General features: G+C 41.9%; 1 protein-coding gene across 2 annotated transcripts in view; it reads left to right on the top strand.

Annotated features, from left to right (window-relative positions):
- Positions 1-6,280: 6,280 nt before the first annotated feature.
- KIFAP3 (kinesin associated protein 3) overlaps positions 6,281-18,578 on the top strand; it is a 63,116-nt gene continuing 50,818 nt past the window's right edge. Inside the window, exons 1-10 of one of the 2 annotated variants that reach the window (XM_030455567.1) lie at positions 6,281-6,420; positions 9,417-9,548; positions 10,736-10,890; positions 11,277-11,332; positions 11,830-11,971; positions 12,557-12,656; positions 13,390-13,514; positions 13,956-14,054; positions 14,638-14,816; positions 17,153-17,315. In XM_030455567.1, coding sequence (XP_030311427.1) covers positions 6,389-6,420; positions 9,417-9,548; positions 10,736-10,890; positions 11,277-11,332; positions 11,830-11,971; positions 12,557-12,656; positions 13,390-13,514; positions 13,956-14,054; positions 14,638-14,816; positions 17,153-17,315 — 1,183 coding nt within the window. In that variant the 5' untranslated portion in view covers positions 6,281-6,388. The remainder of the gene's footprint in view (positions 6,421-9,416; positions 9,549-10,735; positions 10,891-11,276; positions 11,333-11,829; positions 11,972-12,556; positions 12,657-13,389; positions 13,515-13,955; positions 14,055-14,637; positions 14,817-17,152; positions 17,316-18,578) is intronic. The other variant, XM_030455568.1, reaches the window with a different exon arrangement.

Here is an 18,578-nt window from a genome sequence, read left to right as displayed (position 1 = left end):
GAAGAAATGGTCTGGCAGAAGCTCTGTGTGTGTGCACATCAGAGAAACTAAGAGGGTGTCAGGAGGTGTAAGCAGCATTTTTAGTGGAACAGTAAAAATATCACAGGTACCACAGCCCCTGCAGTTCAGATACCGTGTATCTGTGACATCCCTGCCTTGGACAGACTTCATCCTTAACTTGCTTGGGTTGCCTGGAGCTGGCCAGGAACTGTGCAGTTAAATCTTGTGCATGCCTTGAACATTAAACCCAGTTTCTGAAAAACTGAGTGATAAGTATCAAGGAGCAAGAAAAACAGATTCAGCCCAATTCCTGGACAAAGAGGAACACGGATTGCAGAGACTATAAACACACCTCTTCTTGTGAAATGCTGCTCTTACACAGAGGAGTAGCTCAAAATTTGCAAAAAACATAAAGTAGAAATCCAAATGATCAAGAGTGGAAACTATTTGCTTTGCATTAACATTTCTATCTGAGTTCTCACATTAAAAAACACTCAAAACCCAAACGTATGTGTGTTGTGCTTTGGAACCAAAAATAATCAAGACATGAAAAGTTCAAGATGGCTAAATGTTTCCTCTAGAGGCTGGGGATTAGAAGTCTGGGCAAGTAGCAGAGGAGGGGAAAAAAAGAAAGACTAAAATAAAAGAGGAAATTCTTAAGTGACCTGACAAGGGAAACTTAAATCTTATTTTTAAGGGGTGAGGTTGTACTAAAGCTTGAAAAATTAAATCCACAGCTGTCTCCAGAGGACTGTATCTCACTAAGAAAGCTTCAAGTAAGTTTATCATGTATCCAACACCTAGACATTGGACCTCAGGGACCACTAGGATAATATTTCCTCTGGATTAGCAAGAAAGCTAGAAAGTGACATTTGTATGAGACTAACTTTAGTTTAAGGGCTTTTTTTATTATAAAATGATAAATCAAGAAAGAGCATACTGGGAAGGAAAGTTCTTGCAGTTTGTAAATCTAACACATCCTCACTAGTTCTTTAAAAAAGCACTGTTATCTTCTAAATTAGTTTTATTTGGTGACATCAGTAATTTGATGTTTTTACTTCTATCATCCTCCCGGTGAGGATCAACATGTTCTTTATGGCAACATTTTTAATCTCCTAATCCCCTTTATGGGGAATGCTTCTAATTTCAGAGCCCGTGAGCACTGGCATTGAGACAACACAACATATAGAGAAAAAATTCAAGAACTAAACTAATGAAATGAAACACAGGATGGATCTGGCACAATTACAGTGCTTTCCTTCTTCTGGGATTCTTCACTACTAGCCAATAAAGCCCAGGATATACTGGAATGCTATTAATTAACTCACCTTGCTGTGCCTTGCCACAACAACTGATATGCCCCTGGTTTCCAGGGCAATCTTATGAATCATATATGAGATGGCAATCCACAGCTGGAGCTGGGTGAACTAAGGACAAGTTTAATGTGTTACTTTTGAAATCTGAAATCCAGCAGTGAACTGAGTTTTAGTGCAGAAGGCACAAAGTAAAACCCAGACATCTACACAATTGCCAACGTTGGAGTTTTGTGTGATAAAGGACTTTTTCATTTACATATTTTGCATTTTCTGTGTCTGTCTAGAACACACTGGTGTGAGGAACAGACCTCACGTCCCCACAGCAAAATGCCTACAGGCTGTGGTAGGGCTACAGGGATCTGCCATGATTCTGTTCCACCCACAAGGCACAACAGAGACAATTGTGTTTGCCAGTCCTACAAAAAATCCTGAGTTATGCATCTCTGTGCTACTCTGTGCCCATACAGATGTATATGTAGGAGGTGTAATGAATAAAAGGCACACACAGCAAAATTAAATGGGGAAAGCTAAATGAGGGGAATTATCTAAACAGCTTACAGATGGTAACTAAATTAGTTGAAAGCTGAAGGATTGTTTTTTTCAACACACAGCTCAACAGCATTGTAAAACTTCCATTATTGTAACCCAGAAGCTCATGAGAAATGGTAATTACCAGAGCTGAACTCCTGAGTTCTTGTATTTTCCTACTCATGGGCTGGCTAGACCAGCCCCCAGTCCTTCCTTCCCCAGTGCTTTCAGGACTCCTTCAAAGTGCAGTGGAGAGGATGAAGAAATATTATTTACTCCATGTTCTCTTCCACCTCTCAGGTCTCCTTTATGCCCCTTATGCACCTTGTTTTGAACATCATCCTTCCTCTCAGTCTGACACAGCACTAGCACATCACTTACCCCTTGAACTGCATGATCTGGTTGAAAGACTAGATATTTTCCCCTTGTTTGCCTTTTTTGTTGCATTCCCCAATATAGTAACACTGGAATTACAAATCAAAAATGTTTTGTGACTGTGGTATGGCACCTTTCATCATCATTTACAGAGGTTTTATCCTAAAAAAGAGGCTCCAATCTTTTATTAACGATTACTTTGGAAAATGTGTTTACATTTGAATTCAAAACTAGTAATGTCTCTCATTAATGGCAAAGGGTTGTTGGTTTGGAGGGAAGGGAGAGGAACTGCCCTAAGGTCAGAAAAACTTGAAATAGCAATCCACTTGTACATGTGGCTCTTTTCTGTCTCCTTAGTATAGTGTTTTAAGGACACCATAATCAGAGCATAGCTTAGACTTTAAACTGATGAACAATGAAGATAACTTTACACATTTCCCCTGTATTTTACTTTCATTTTTTTGTTTCCCTCGGTAGCACAGATCTGGAATCCGGGCTCAGAAATATCTCCCAAAAAGGCCTGCAAAGATCTCAGAGCAAATCAGGTATCTCTGGTTTTGTTTCTTAAGTGATCAGTTTGATGTCCTGCCTTCTAATTAATGTTCCAGCTGTGAGATGCAGCCCCCATGATGAGGCTTCACTCTCTGCATCCTGCTTGTCACTGGCTCCCAGCTGCCTGTCACATCAGTTGCAGTTTTCCTTACAGCTGCCTCCACAGGTTGCATTCTCCCAGTCTCCACCCCAGCCACCTTCCCACAGAGAGTTCTGGGAAGACCAAGCAGGGTGAAGGGGCAAGTGCACTAAATCAAACAGAAGTACTTCACCTGCTTGCATTCCTGATGAGTCTAAAACTGACTCATCAACACCCCTACATAGTGGAGTATTTCCTCTATTATTATCAACAAAAATGTAAATGAAACAAATCAGTGTAAGAACAGAAGCCATAAAAGAACATAATGTCCACTCATCACCCAAATCCTCTTACATTTAAAACCAGGAGGGACTTCCATGACCATCCAGTTGACCCTTCAGTAAAATACACACCAAAAGCCCTCATCCCTTGATGCCTGCATCTAGACCAGCCTCACTGCTACCAAGCAGAATTACTTCACCCTATAAACAGTATGAAGTCAACCTTCTTAACTGCCCAGCACTAAGAAGACTGCAAATGAAGTTTGGGCACAGCTCTTCAAGAGAAACATGGGGTGACTGAGTAGCTTTGAGACAAAAAAGGAATGGTTTCCTTGCAACTGGGACAATTCAGCCCTCTGAGATTCCTCAGGAAGACTATAATGCACATCACTGAAGATGATATTGGTGACAGGAATAATACAGGTACAAATTATTTGGCTTGGGGCAGGGGGATAGACTGAAAAAAGTTGTTTCAGCACAACATGCTATGAACTTCTGAGTCTGTTTCAGCTGGAGCACTTCTTTCACAAAGGCAAATGCCACTCCTGCCATGAAGACTGGGAATAATGGGGAAGCATCCAGGCACAAATCCTAAGGGAAGTTATTCCACTGGTCAAGTGCTAGCCCACTAAAAATGGAGATGTCAGGTCTGAATTCATCTAGCTTAAATGCACCTCCTGGTGCTTCCACCTTGCCACACTTCTCATGTGCTTTGGTTAAAATCAAGTGGAAACAAATACACAGATGCTGCTACCTCCAAAAGGAGAAGGATTTGGAGATCAAGTCTAGTGAGGTCCAGGACAGCCCAAAAATGTAACAAAAAATATTTTGGCTGTAAAGTGTTGTGCAAATGCTTCCAATTTTCTAAGGAAACACCCATTGTTTGAAATGCTTATAGTAAGTTGCAGGAGACCAAACTTTCCCTTGTGAATCTGTTTGAAAGGAGTAACTTGTGTGAAGTCAAACATCACCTGAGGAATACCACTTCAGCTGAGGTACTCATTCCTTCCTCTTCCTCTGCTTTTTCTTTTGACAAAAACTGAAAAAAATACCTAGCATTTATTTTTTATCAAAGTAGGAAGAATCTGATGCTCACAGGCAGAATCTTTGTCTTTGGGAGGAGGGATGAGGAAGAGGTGGAATTCCTGATTTATGATCAAATATAGAGTTGTTCAAGTGTAAAGGAGAACCCTCCTTGAAAACACTTAAGCTGGTGCTTAACTTTATTACTGTGGCAAAATGAAGCATGTGTTTGAGTGGTTGCAGAGTCAGAACCATAAAAAGTCATACCCTTTATAGCTATGGGTCTGCTTTCTGCCTGCTGCATCTAATAAACATTAAGGAGTGAAATTCTGTTTCATCAGGGTCAATGGTAAAACCCTGACAGACTTCAGCAGAACCAGGATTTTCCACAAGAAATCCCCATCATTGTCACTGAAGCCCACAAGACAATATTAGCAAAAAAGAAAAAAAAAAAGAGGCCATCTGCTCACTGGTGTATAGAAGCTTTTATATTTAATCTTTCTGTGTTTTCCCAAGTCCAGTTAAAATTAACCCAAACTGAAAGCACATCATTGGCTCTTTGGTTAAGGATACTGCATTTTAGGTTTTAGCAAGATTAAATGACAGAAATTCTACAGCATCATACATACTGAACACACACACACAGATGTGGTGTAGATGTGGTGTTCAGGGACATGGCTTAAGAGGTGGTGGACTTGGAAGTGTTAGGTTTATGGGGGGACTTGATCCTACAGGTCTTTTCTAACCTAAATGATTCCATGACCCTAGGAAAATACCCAACAACCTGTTCTGTGCTTCTTACAGCAAAATTCCCTCTTACAGGGCTGACCACTTAATGAAAGGAAGAGTAATAAAGCACCATTACATTACATTTTATACCGTCCAACACTTCTTAGATCAGCCTTGCTTAGGACATGAGTAAACTGGTATTTTTTCCATAAATAGCAACCCTCAAGTCAGGCACTAAGTCTGTCTGCATGGTTGCTTTTTGCCACATTACCTCTCTGCATAGGTTTTAATGAAACTTTGAAGAAATCAGACTCCAAGGAATTTTCAACATGCAGTCTTATGGTTATATACCAGAGGCCCACATAAAGCTAATTAAAGACAATGGAAACATCCTTTTTAACTTCAACATCAGGTTTAGAATCAGTACTTCTTAGTCATAAAAGTTTTTTTTTATATATATATACTAAGAGAAGGAATAGCAAGAAAAACTGAGTTACCATGATGCAGTAAGATGGCTGTTGTTTAGATGTCAAAGTATTCTCTGGTTAAGAGTATCTGGCCACATCTTAAGAAAAAAAGAAAAAAAAATCTCACTATTATGCATAAATGACAATTAAAAGAGTTTTTTGACTTTTGTTTTCCACTTTGTGGCCACATGGGCACATTGGTGGCTTATGGTCATCCTTTTATTCACCTTTCCCAGGTCCCTTTCCCCTTTGCTGCTCTCCACACCACTCTTTCTGTGAAGAAATTTTTCGAATATTCAACAAGAACCTTCCCTGGCAGAGCTTGACCCCATTTCCCCTTGTCTTCTCACTTGTCACCAAGGGAGAAGAGCCCAACACCTGCCTCACTACAACCTCCAGGAACATCGAGTCCCTTTTCATTCTGCTACCTGCAGCTTCCCGGAGCACCCCGTCTCAGACAGCTCTTTCTTGACTCCCCCAGTGCTGAAGGACCTGTGGGCCATTCCCTCTGCATGAGAACCATCCCTGCCCGGGGCCTGCAGGCCGCCATCTCCTTTCCCCTCATCCCCTCAGAGAGCGGGAAACCCCTCAGAGAGCGGGAAACCCCTCAGGGGAGCTGCGCGCTTCAGTAGCGACCCCGCGGGGGTGCTGAGGCCCTCGGTGAGGTTAGCTACACCCACAGGGAGCTTACCTAGCATGGTTCGCGGAAACCTTTGCAACCAGAGGGAGGAAAAAGGGATCACGACACCTCCAGGGGTGCCAGGAGGTACCTCAATAAAGGGACAGGGGGACTCTGAGGGCGCCTCAGCCCTGAGGGACAGCGGCTCCCTCGCGCCTGCAGGGGGCGCCGCAGCGGCGGCCGCCAGGGGAGGGCGGGAAGGGGAGGAGGGAGAGGGGAGGGGTGCGCAGTGCGCATGCGCCGAGGGGCGGCGGGGCGGGGTTCGCTCTCTCCCTGGTAACAGCCGCGCTGCGGGGCCGCGCCCTGCCCAGGCCTCCCCTCACCCCCTCACCCCACCTCACCCCCACCTTCCCGCCGCCATGCAGGGCGAGGACGCCCGGTACCTCAAGAGGTAACCGGGGAGGGTGTCCAGCGTGTGGGAGGAGGATTGCTGGGGGGCTGAGGCGCGGCAGGTTGCGGTTGGAGGGTTGAAGGGGGGGGGCTGAGACGCGGCAGGTTGTGCTGAGGGGAGTGCTGGGGGGTGCGGGGTGCTGAGGGGGGATGTGGGAGCGTTAAGGGTGTGGGGCTGAGGTGTTTTAGTGTGTGGTGGGTCTCAGTTGTGGGAGCAGAAAGGTGGCGGGGAGGTGATGGGGCGTGGGGCTGAGGTGGGGTTGCAGGTGGTGGCGGGGGTTGGGTTGGCCTGGGGTGTGAGGTTATGGGTGGGGAGAGGAGGGGAATGGGAGTTTTTTGGTAGAGGAGGGTGGAGGGATTGGGGTTGAGGAGTGGTGGGTTTGAGGAATGGCTGGAGGCGGTGGGAGGGTGATGGGGAGGTTTTGGGGTGGAGATAAGAGTTGTTGGGGGCAGGCTGAGGGGTGAGTGCCTGGGCCTGGTGTGCAGGAGGCAGTGAGGGGGGCTGGGAGGCTGAGGGAAGGTTACAGAGTTAGTTAAGGTGAGTCTGAGAGATAGGAGGGGTGTCTTGCTGGCGGTAAGGGGTGGGGGGAAGGTGGTGGTTTGGAGGGATGCAGTGGTTTGGGAGGGGCTCTTTGGGGTATTTTGTGGTGTACGTTGGGGATGAGGCACTGGGGTGGCAGCAAGTTGAGAGGAGAACAGATGCTGTGAGGAGATGAGTGGGGAGAGTCATATGGGGATTGGGGGTCCGGGTGGGTGAGGTGGTTGCTGTAATAGGCAAAAGTCAGATGGCCACCTGTAAGTAAATAAACAGCTGAAACTTCAGAGCAGTGCCTATTTTCAGCCTTGCATTTCAGTTTGTGTCATTTTATGTGATTCTGTCATTTACTTTATTTTGTATTCACCTTGCAACAACCAAAAAACATCCCCTGGGCTATTCTGCATGAGTATGCTGCTCTGGTTCCCTTCTGATAACTATTGCCCTTTCTCATCCTCCACGAGCAGTCTTCCTCCCTCCTGACTTGCTAGGATTTGTTACTGAGTTTTCAGCCTTATACATGTGGGCAATTTGTGCCATTTTAGGATAGTTTGCTTTTGCTTTTTCTCCCTCAAAAGAGTTGGTTAATAAAGGGTGTTCACACACCAGCTTTGATTGTTCTAGCTGTATAGAAAGGGCCTTCTAAGCTTTTATAGAGCAGAATTCTTGTTGACAAAGCAGTTAGTGAGATGAAGGGATGAGCTGATATGTGTGAGTGCTCTCCAGAGCATTGCTCCTTCTAGAATGTCTGTATTTTTAAATGTTTTATGAAGTGACTTACAAACTCCAAAAGGATAGAAAAATCAATAATGCAATTGGCATCTCCTGCTTGGTCTGAATATGGGGGAAGTATTTTGGGGGTAAGGAGAGAGAAGTGGCTTGTCTTGAAATAGATCTGCTGTAACATTTCTGCCCTGCAAAGCTGGACCATGTGAGAACAGACTGTAATGAAGCATCTGCTTCAAAGTGCTGCTAAATGAAAAGAAAACCACAAGCCTCTGAAAAAAATGTTTAGTGATAGATGGAGTTCTGTTACAATCTCATCAAGGAGCATGTTGGTCTTCCTTCAGCAGTGAACTATTTTTATTTGCTCTGTAGCTCTTTTATGCCCTTGTAAGGCTGATAGTTGAATTAGACTCTTGATTTCCCAGAGCAGACCTTGTTGTGGTTTGTGGGGTTTTGGGGGCAGCTTTATCTCAAGAAAAGGGTATTTTTTGCACTTGTATTCTGCAGAGGGGAGAGCAGCCACCACAACAGCTGCATAGATAGAGGCAGAGATTTCTGACATTTTGTTAAGAGAATGGTTACACCAAAGGCTGTATCTGGGTTTGCTAACTTTTCCAGCTCTGTGAGGCTGAAGTAATTTTCTCTGGTCCAAGTGACCCAGTACCAAAGCTAACTGCTACCTCATCTATGCTGATGCAGCTACTGATGAGGCCACCTGTAAATCTCTTTATTGACATGAGCTGCCATAAAAAAAACCCCATCACTCAAACCTCCAAAACAAACAGAACCCACACACACACACCAAAACCCAATCCCACATTAGGCAGTTGATTTTAATATGCAGTGTTTTTAGTGGCCTGGTTTATGGCATGACTGTACAGGCTGTATTGGCAGTACTCAGGGGGAGAGGGACAGAAATGTGTTACTTTACTCTCTGGATGTGGTTCTGCCATCAATTGAAAACAAAAGCAGGGTTTATCTTCCTGGCCTATCCTCCTGGCTCTTGTATCTGTGTGGATATGGAATTGCACAAAGGAGGAGGGTGCAGAAAAAGCCCTTTTGGCAGTGACACACCCAGGATGTTTTCCTGCAGGATGTGTTCCCAAAATATCTGTGGCTGGAGTAAAGCAGGTAAACATGCTTGACTTATACCTGTTGGTAGCAGCTGTTGATCTAGATTTCCCATGAGCCTGGCAACAGACACGAGGTGAAGAACAGTAGCAAAGAAATGTGTGCTGCAGGAGAGTAGTTATTATGAAATGAAAATGATTTGTAATTAATACTTGGTAGATTATTAACTGTTAAGAGTCCTTGAGGAAAAATTTCCATTTGTCAATTACTGCACTAGTTCAGTGCCATAAGCAGATTTCTCAATACTGACAGTGTAATGGGGAATTCACCTCTCTGTGAAATGCACTTTTTTCCTTATTGCAGTTTGTTAAGATAGTAGGGACATTTAGAAATCCAAAATTAATCCTGTAACGTCCTTGACTTCTGTGACTAAGGCTTGACCATTTGTTTGGGTGTTTATTTGGGTGAGAGTCAAGAATCTGCTCCTAACCCTGAGCTTTGGTACAGGTGTGTGAAATGAAATAAGGTGTGAAAGGAAGGCAGTGCATCTTAACAAACCAGGAGACAGATCATTAGTACTGATCTTTGTTTCTGATACATTTTATGAGTTTTTGATTGAATCAGTAATTCTTCTTTTTTTCCTTTCTTTTTTTTTTTTATGGCAGGAAGGTAAAAGGAGGCAACATAGATGTGCATCCATCAGAGAAAGCCCTCATTGTCCACTATGAAGTGGAAGCAACAATTCTGGGAGAGCTGGGAGACACCATGCTGGGGGAGCGCAAGGAATGTCAGAAAATGTAAGGTCATGGCAAGTTCTGATAGCTTTTTATGTTTTTTGGTGAAGTCCATAATTCAGTGACTCAGAGCTTCAACAGCCTGTAAGAAACATGCTCTAACTTTTGTAGAAGTTAGAGTAGCACAGGGTTTAGAAGCCAGGAAGTAACATGTGTCTAGGAAGATTACCATCTAAACCACATGTTGTAAACTGCTTTTCATCCTTGTACTTTAAGGTGTTTTGTAAAGAAAAGAAGTGATTTTTTTCCTGTTTTATATGATGGGAACTTGCAGTGGAGAAAAGTGAAGTGATTGTTTCCTACTCAGATGATGGTTACTGTTGGAGCAGGTATCACTGCTGAGCCTTCTGACAGCTTTGTGCTCTCTCTGTTAGTTCTGTTGTTTTCCACTTGTCACCCCAGTAGTGATTTCACAACAGTATCTGCATTTTAGTTCTGCCTGGTGTTTTTATATAAGAGCAATAAGACATTCCCCATTGGAAAACTTCAGAGAATTTCAGTTAACTTTAGTCTCCAAGCTGAAAGTTTGGATCTTTCCTGGGTTTGTTTAATTTCTATACTGAATCCCTTTAGTTGAAGGGACTACCTGTGTGAGTACATGTAAGAAAAATGATGGAGGAAGAAAAAGAATTTTCTCAAATTTTTGAAGATAGCAGAAGCATTAATTTGTTTTCAGATGGAACAGCATAATTTGCATCTGCAACATGGTGGAATTCCTTTTTGTCTCATCCTGTTAATGCCCACAAAGCTTTCTTGTTGCTTGTGGACGTGGCTGGAGTTCTGCCAGAGCTGTGGGGGGACTTCTGACACTGCATCTGCAGGCACTGCAAATCAGAGTAGTTTCTCCCCATAGCTATTTCTCATGTTGGATTTTTTGTGCATGTGCTACTTCTTTGCCATCCTGCTCACTTTTTTAGGTGTGTTGCAACTGAATTACTGACTGCTGTGCCTAAGGGATCTGTCCGTAGGCTGCTTGTCAGCTGACAGACAGTTATTCTCTGTCAAATATATTTGGCAGTTACATCCCATTTGAAGTTCTAGAAAGTCACTGCTTTGACATCACCTCAGACACAGGCATTTGGGTATAGAGATCATTTTTGCTTCAAGAAATACACAGCTGTGTAAACAGAAATCAAAGGACTGAAGGTACAGAAATGTCAAAGCTGACAATGGCCCTATCTGTGTTGCAGCATTCGGCTGAAGAGTCTTAATGCAAACACAGACATTGCTTCCCTGGCTCGGAAGGTGGTTGAGGAATGCAAGCTCATTCACCCCTCCAAACTTGCAGAAGTAGAACAGCTGCTGTACTACCTGCAGAACCGCAGAGATGCCTCAGCAGGAAAAGGTAAATAATAGAAGAACAAACTAGCTTGGGACTGGGGTGCATTCCACCCCACTGAAGGGGGCCTGTAAGAAAGCTGGGGTAGGGCTTTTTACACTGATCAGCTTCTTATTGCTTACAGCCTTGTGCTGGAACAGGATTTGAGTGATACAGATTCCAATATTTGGTGCAAACTCTTCATATTACCTCTGCACGTGGAAAGATTGTATGAGGATCTCCCTAGAAGGGTGTTTGTCATCACCTCTAGCTGTGTTAGTTTTGACAGTTCAGTGAGACACAAGAGGACTTTGGCTTTGTTTTTACCAGAATGTTTACTATCAGATTATTGGATATGGGTTTTGTCTGTGAGTATGCACAGCTTAACAGCAGCCATGTCTTTTTGTTCATAGAAAAGAAAGAGAAATCTAGCAAGCCCAAAGATCCACCCCCATTTGAAGGAATGGAGGTAAGTATTGGTGTTAGAGGAGAGATACAAACCCCTTACTGAGGAAGCAGTTATATAAGGGAAGGGGGGGGAGGAAATGCTGAATGCTGGGCTTCTTTTGCTTCTTGTTTTTTAAACAAAGAACTTGGTTTGGAAATGCTGCACAATGGAATAAAAATCATCTCCATAAAGGGTAAAATACTTGACTCACATACTTCCCCCTCCAACTGTAGCACCCAGCGGGACAGCAAGTGAGGTCTGGAACATCGGACAGGATGCAGGGAGTCATGTCTGAGCATCCTTTGTTTTGTGTAATTAAATCTCAGATTTCCTGGTGTTCATTGGCAGTGATTCTGGATGTGTTGTTGTTTTTTTTTCCCTGGTATTTTATTTTTTTCTTAATATCTTAACTCAAAGCTATGCACTCTTTTGTCTTGCCATTGAATAACGTTGTGATTGATTGTCTTGCCATGGCATCTCTTTTTCTCTGTGAAAACCTCACTTCTGACTGCTTTTAGATTGATGAAGTTGCCAATATCAATGACATGGATGAATACATTGAGTTATTGTATGAGGACATTCCTGACAAGGTGCGTGGCTCTGCCCTTATCCTGCAGCTGGCTAGGAATCCTGATAATTTGGAAGAACTTCTTATCAATGGTAATTTTAAAACCCAGTGGGAACTTCTTTTAATGTTGTGCTGTTTATTTGTGGTGCTTTCTTCTTAAGGGAAAAGTAGCTCACCTTCAGTTTGGCATTTTCTCTAATTTGTACTGAGAAATATAATGAACTCTACAGTCTCTACAAATGAGTGCTGCTTAGGCTGGTTTTAGATGAGCTTAATGCAGAAATCTCAATAGGCTTCCGTTGTCAAAGTACAATTTAAAGGGGATTTGGAAGTGAACACACTACAGTCAGAGGTAGGGGCCACAGTGTACTATGGAACATACAGCTGGCAGAGGCCACAAAATCTTGAGGTTGGTGGAAATCTCCAAGATGTCAGTGTCTGGTTGTAGTTTCCTTGCATGTCACCTCCTCTTATGTGACTGGATGACCAACCAGGGTATTTTGGTACTGTCTGGAAACAGAACTTGTGAGCAGTGTTACATTTTCAAGTGAGATACCTCTGAAAATCTCTCAGGAAGCTGATAGATGTAGAGTAAAGGGTATTCAGAATCTGAGTCTCACAAAACAAAAGGAGGGAAGTGAAATACTGATGTTCATCTAAATCTTGTTTCACTTCAGAAACTGCCCTGGGTGCATTGGCTAGAGTGCTGAGGGAAGACTGGAAACAAAGTGTGGAGCTTGCTACCAATATAATTTATATTTTCTTCTGCTTTTCAAGGTGAGCACAGAGTCCCAGGGTATAGGGACAAGGAACTCAATGCCTTTTTTTTTTTTTTTTTCTCACTGTACTACAAAATCTCCCTGAATCTGGAAAAATAATACCTGAAACAGAAACACTCTGATTACAGTGACAAATTTGAGGTGTGAAAAGTAGATCCCCACCCTAGTGAGGCAGTGGTGTAGAGCTGGGAGTAAACTGGTGAGGATTCTGGCCTGTGGGTTATGGGCTGAGCTGACACCTTCTGTTTCCCTCAGCATTACTGCAGGGAAGAAACTGTTTTAAACTGAAGTCACTGCCTGCTCTTACTTAGCTATGTCTGTGTTTCAGCATAGCCTGCACAGAAATAATTTGAATGGAATTCACATTGCAGCTTGATTTTAGACCTCTGCTTTTAGAGGGTTGTCTGAAGAACGGGGAATAGGAATAGTGGGGCTGATGGGAGAAGATTTTCCTTTATGTATGAAAACTGGAACTTACTTTGACTTGTAACTGCACACTGTTGCTTGTTCTCCTACAAGTTTGGAAAAAATATTCATGTTTTCAGGGATTCTTTTTTGTTGTTGGGAAGTAGTTTTCCAATAAGGAAATGTTATGATGGGGCACAGAGTAAATACCTTTTTTCATGCTTCCTGTAGTGCATTGTTGGGGCATTGCTACCATAGATGTCAAAACAGATTTGGGGTTGTTTGCATTTATTTTTTTCCTCACAGGTGTTTTTTCTTCAATGTAGTTTTTCTCAGTTTCATGGAATAATCACTCACTACAAAATTGGAGCTCTGTGTATGAATATCATAGACCATGAATTGAAGAGACATGAGCTCTGGCAGGAAGAACTTGCTAAGAAGAAGAAAGCTGATATCCTTCAGATGTTCTGGGGCAGCTTGATGACTTCTGACTTATCTTGACAGCTGTTGTTGAGTTATACAAGATGAGCATACAGTAACTTCTGTGAAAGCAGTAAAACTTATTAGAATATGCAAAATATAATTGCAAAGGTGGAAAATGCAAATTTGGGCTGCTGAAGATTAAGCTAAAGTTACCAAAGTATATGGAAAAATATATTTATTTTTCAGCAGTATGTCTTAGGAATGTTTTTTGCTGATTATTAGGACTAAAAGGAGAAAAAAGTCATGCTGTAGACTACAGGTATAGCAAGTGTTACTGATTTAGTGTCCTGTATTTCCACTGGCTGTTCCATACATCTCTAGCTTTTTACTCTTGGTTAACACCTTTGAGGACAATGGTCACCTAAAGTATATAAACTTTTATTTCACCTCCTTGACTTGTGCAATTTACTTGATGAAGATCCTGAAAATCAGACACTGAAGAAGGACTATGAGAAAACTTACAAGAAGTATCAAGGGCTGGTTGTCAAGCAGGAACAGCTACTCAGAGGTACCAAATCCAAACAGCAGATTATTTCCTTGTTGGTGTAGGTAGAGGGCTCTATAGATGCTTCTTATAATCAGGATGTCTTTAACATACTGAATGTGTGGATTAATACAGAAAAGCATTGCCAGAGAATACAAAGAAGATGAGTACTTAATCAGATTGTTAAACAGTAGGCTAATAGTTTTTAAAGTGATCTGTCAGTCTTACAGGAAAAACAGTGAAAATGATCTGCTTAACTTCTCTTTACTCATGCTGTTGGTTTGGCAGGAGTTGGGTATTTTGGTTTTGTATGTTTGATTTGTTTTATTTTAACTGAGTCTCTCTTGGCCTCTATCTGACTCGAATTGACTCTGACTTTTTTGGACTAAAATTCACCTCATGTTATACTGAAATGACTTAACTGGCAAAGCTTTCCCAGGAAAGGTTTATTAATCAGAACTGAAAAAAAATAAAGCTCCTAACGATCAGAATTTTGCACTGGGACAAGAGGAGAATGCTTCTGGAAGTCTGATTTTAAGCACCTAATGTATATAGAGAGACTTGTGTTGACTTGGGTGTGTTGGTGTGATTTGTGTTGAACTTGTAGTTGCACTTTACCTGCTCCTGAATCTTGCTGAGGATACTCGGACTGAGCTGAAGATGAGGAACAAGAACATTGTCCACATGTTGGTGAAAGCACTGGACCGGGACAATTTTGAGCTGCTCATCCTGGTTGTGTCTTTCTTGAAGAAGCTCAGCATTTTTATGGAGAACAAAAATGATATGGTAAGCAAGGATCTTAGCAGTCTACTGCAGTATTGGAAAGGGATGGACTCTGAAAACTTGTCTCCCTCTTCCCTCCAACCACAACATCTTTGTCCTCTCCTTAAATACCTGTATCAGTGATTATTCTCTATTTTTTTACTCATTTTACTAGTAACAAAAGAAGTACAACATCCAGCCATAATGTATTGAAAAACCTTTGGAGAACTGACATCCCAAAGAGTGAAGCTACCTCAAAATATAATAAATTCCAAATTTTTATATCAGCACCCCAGAGTCTTGTCATACCTCCACTTCTGGAGATGCCTGTGACTCTCCTGCAATCTAGACTCTTTTGACAGCATGTTGTTGTCTCTGCCATGTGTTCTCTTGGAAAGAGAGGTAGTAATCCTTTTGTAGTTTGCTGACAAGTTTACTTACTTCCTGGGTCAGTTTAGTCTTCAAAGGCACCTCACAAGTGTTCCTTCATGCTTCCAAGGAACTGGTGGCAGTGTTCTAGTCTGAAACTTTTTCTAGGTGAGCTGGCAAACTTCTGAAATTGTAGCAATATTTTTTTCTGTGACTTTAAGCTCTAGCCAAGAATCCCCTTTACTGATTCCCAATGGCTTTTAGTCAATATATACCTTCACTTCTGTGCCTCTGTGACAGTTTGTTGAATGAAAATGATCCACTTTCCTTGTCCAAGGGGTAACCTGAGATTAATGTTACACTTAGATTGTGAGATGAAAAGCTCTGTGTAAATGCAAGGGAAATGAATTGCATCTTTGTTACTGGAACTGTCACTCCTGTGCATATGTCCTGAGCACTGCAGACAGGAGGTATCTCCCTTATTTATATGTGGCTATCCTATTTCTTAACAAAAGTCAGACAGCAAGCAGGTGTTATTTGGGGGAATGTGGACAGTTTATCAGGTGATTGGTCATTGTTTTAGTTTATACATGTGTAGTGCCCTGAAGGACTTCATCAGGAAAAGAAAGGTTGACTTTCCAGTCCACTGACTTACAGGCACAGTTTCTGCATTCCTTGTGATTTGGTGGAAAGACAAATGAAGCCAAATGATTGAATGCATTTTATTGCAGAGTGTTTTGATTGTTTTGAAAAGATGTGGAAAGGTTTGTGTGCTTCAGGCCAGCTGTCTGTCTGGGCATTTCTTACTGATCATGAAGATGGTAGTTTATTTTCTCCACTGCATTATTAAGGAAGGCTCCCAATGAAGGAGAAGGTGTTCTAATATTTACATCAGGTAATAACACAAAAATGTAGAAGAAAAAATAATCCAGGATTAGTTGTGCAATGCCTGATTCTAAGAAAAACTGAATAACCTATGTTTATTTACTGCACATGCTTTCCTTTGGTATTCAAGTGCCATATTAAATTCAAAGCAGTGAAATAGGAGTTGTTGTTATCTGTTTTTGATCAAAGGTATGCAGTCAGTTGCTTGATTGTTGCACCAGGCTGTGTGGGGAGAGCTGTGGTTTCTTAGTGTTTATTCTGTGTGTATTTATAACTGGAGCACTAGTTACATACATGCAAAAGATTGAAGAATGCAGAGTAATTCTAAATGCCTCCTCCTGCCCAAAGAAGATTCTGGAAAATAAAACATGAATGCATTGAAAGGATTATATCAAATAAAAACAGAGAAATGTTGTTTAAAAGATCATGAAAACTTTCTGAAGTCCTGCCAGTCTTGCCAGTGCTCAGATGTCTTTGCTGACTGGTGGAGTGAACGTGATCTCATGAACTGATACCCCTTCTCAGTTCCTGGGTTCCACTTTTTAATTTGAAAGTGATACATGTTTCAAGATGACTTTCAGGCTTTTATTAAATTAAAAAATCAGGATGGCATGTCTCTTCTGAGAGCACATGCACAGTTCTGTCTTGGGGTTCATTTGAAATTCACAATGAAAGGTCTCAAATTGTTTTTGGATGCCAGTTTTCTGTCTTTCTTGGTTGGGTATCTCTGCCTCTGATGTCACTTGCTCCAGGGTTACTTGTGTTTAAGTTGAAATGGCTTTTCCGTCCCCCTCATCTTGCAGCTGATGTCTTGACCACGTTCTTGTAGTTCCAACTGTGAGGAATATTTCTAAGAAATCTGAGCTGTGCAGTTCAAAAACATTTTTCATCAACATTACCCAGTTACCCAGCCTTGAAGACTTCAGCCACAAAGACATAAGCAAACCCACTTCAGATAAATGCTCTGACAGGCACCATCATGGGTACAAATTGGATGTGTCTGTGCAAATGTGTGCATGTGAATGCATAACACTGAGAGGGCTTTTGCATTAAAGACAAAGCTGAGTTTGGGTTGATTATGGGTTTTTCTTTTTCCTTATATACAGGTTGAAGTGGATATTGTTGACAAACTCGTGAAAATGGTGCCCTGTGAACATGAAGACCTGCTGAACATCACTCTCCGACTCTTACTAAATCTCTCCTTTGACACAGGCCTGAGAAATAAAATGGTACAAGTTGGTCTGCTGCCCAAACTCACTGCACTTCTAGGTATGTTGTTTTTTATGTCCTAACATAGACACTTCAGCAGGGATAGTGAACCTGTTTGCACCATGATACAGTGTTCCTACAAGTTGTTGTCTTACTTTTCTCTTTGCCAGAAAACTTCCTCTCTACTCTGAACTCGTTATCATTTGATTCATCTTTTCAAATGGAGGTTTAAATGGAAGTTTAAAATAATGTGGTTCCCAGTAGATTTATTTCTAGGTTCAGTTAACTGTTTAATGAGTCTTCTGGTCTTTAAAAATAACTGGTAGCTACCTGAAAAGCATGTGAAATGACACATGGGTCACTTAGGAACAATCTGGCATTTACACAGAGCTTAGCTGGTGGAGATACTAACTACCTTTTTAGAATTTTTTTTAAATTAAACTCAATTCACCTGCTCCTGCTTGTTCTCTTCACGGTCCAGATAGAGAGATCAGATTTCTCATCTTTGTCAACTTCATCTCTTGGCAATACTGATTTTTTTTTAGACTTTCAACTTGACACAGTCTGTGAATTGTGTTGAGGTGATAGAAGTGCTTCAGATACAAGGCAGACTTTCTGCTGTCTGCAGTGGAAAATCATGGAGACAATAAGGAGCCTGGAAAAAGTAGGGGATTGTCCAGTGTGATCATTGTACTCTGGAGTTCTCAGGGGAGAGATCTTACTGCTCTGTGTGTTCTTTGGCTGATACTATCTCCAGGCTGCTCTGGCAGATGTCCTGACTGGGTTTGGACATAAGAATTGCTGAGTGCTCATTTTTAAGTGGGAGTTGAGGGTCTTCTAGTATGGAGCCCCTAAATATGGGAAGCAGTGATGCAAGGCATGGTTAGAGCTTTCTGAGATACATTGGATTTGGATGTAGTAACTCCAGAGCAGCTGGTGTGTCCAGATGTGACTGGAACAAGTGGAATGCAACTGTGGGTCTGTCAGCTTTTCCCCCTTGCTTTGTGTATTCTCTTAGGACTGTTTTGTCTTCTCAGATTTAACTTCAGCCTTAGGATGGCTTTATTGCTGTTCAGTGTACAAGTTAATATTGTGAAAACTTAGACTGCTTTGGCAGCCTTGATCCTGATGGTGATTAATACAACAGCTACTTGATGGATCTTGAAATGCCTCAGATCTTTTCATGCTTTCTGCCCCACAAAAACATTTGTGCTTGGTATCTTTCTCTGGGCTGAGCTAGGAAGAAGAAAAATGGCATTTGGAATCTCCTTCATATTTTTTTTTTCCTCAAGACAATGTTACTTGGCAGTAAAGCAAACTGAG

Source organism: Calypte anna, chromosome 8 (genome assembly GCF_003957555.1).
Source record: "Calypte anna isolate BGI_N300 chromosome 8, bCalAnn1_v1.p, whole genome shotgun sequence".
Lineage (NCBI taxonomy): Eukaryota > Metazoa > Chordata > Aves > Apodiformes > Trochilidae > Calypte > Calypte anna.
This window is presented reverse-complemented; position numbering and strand designations above follow the sequence as displayed.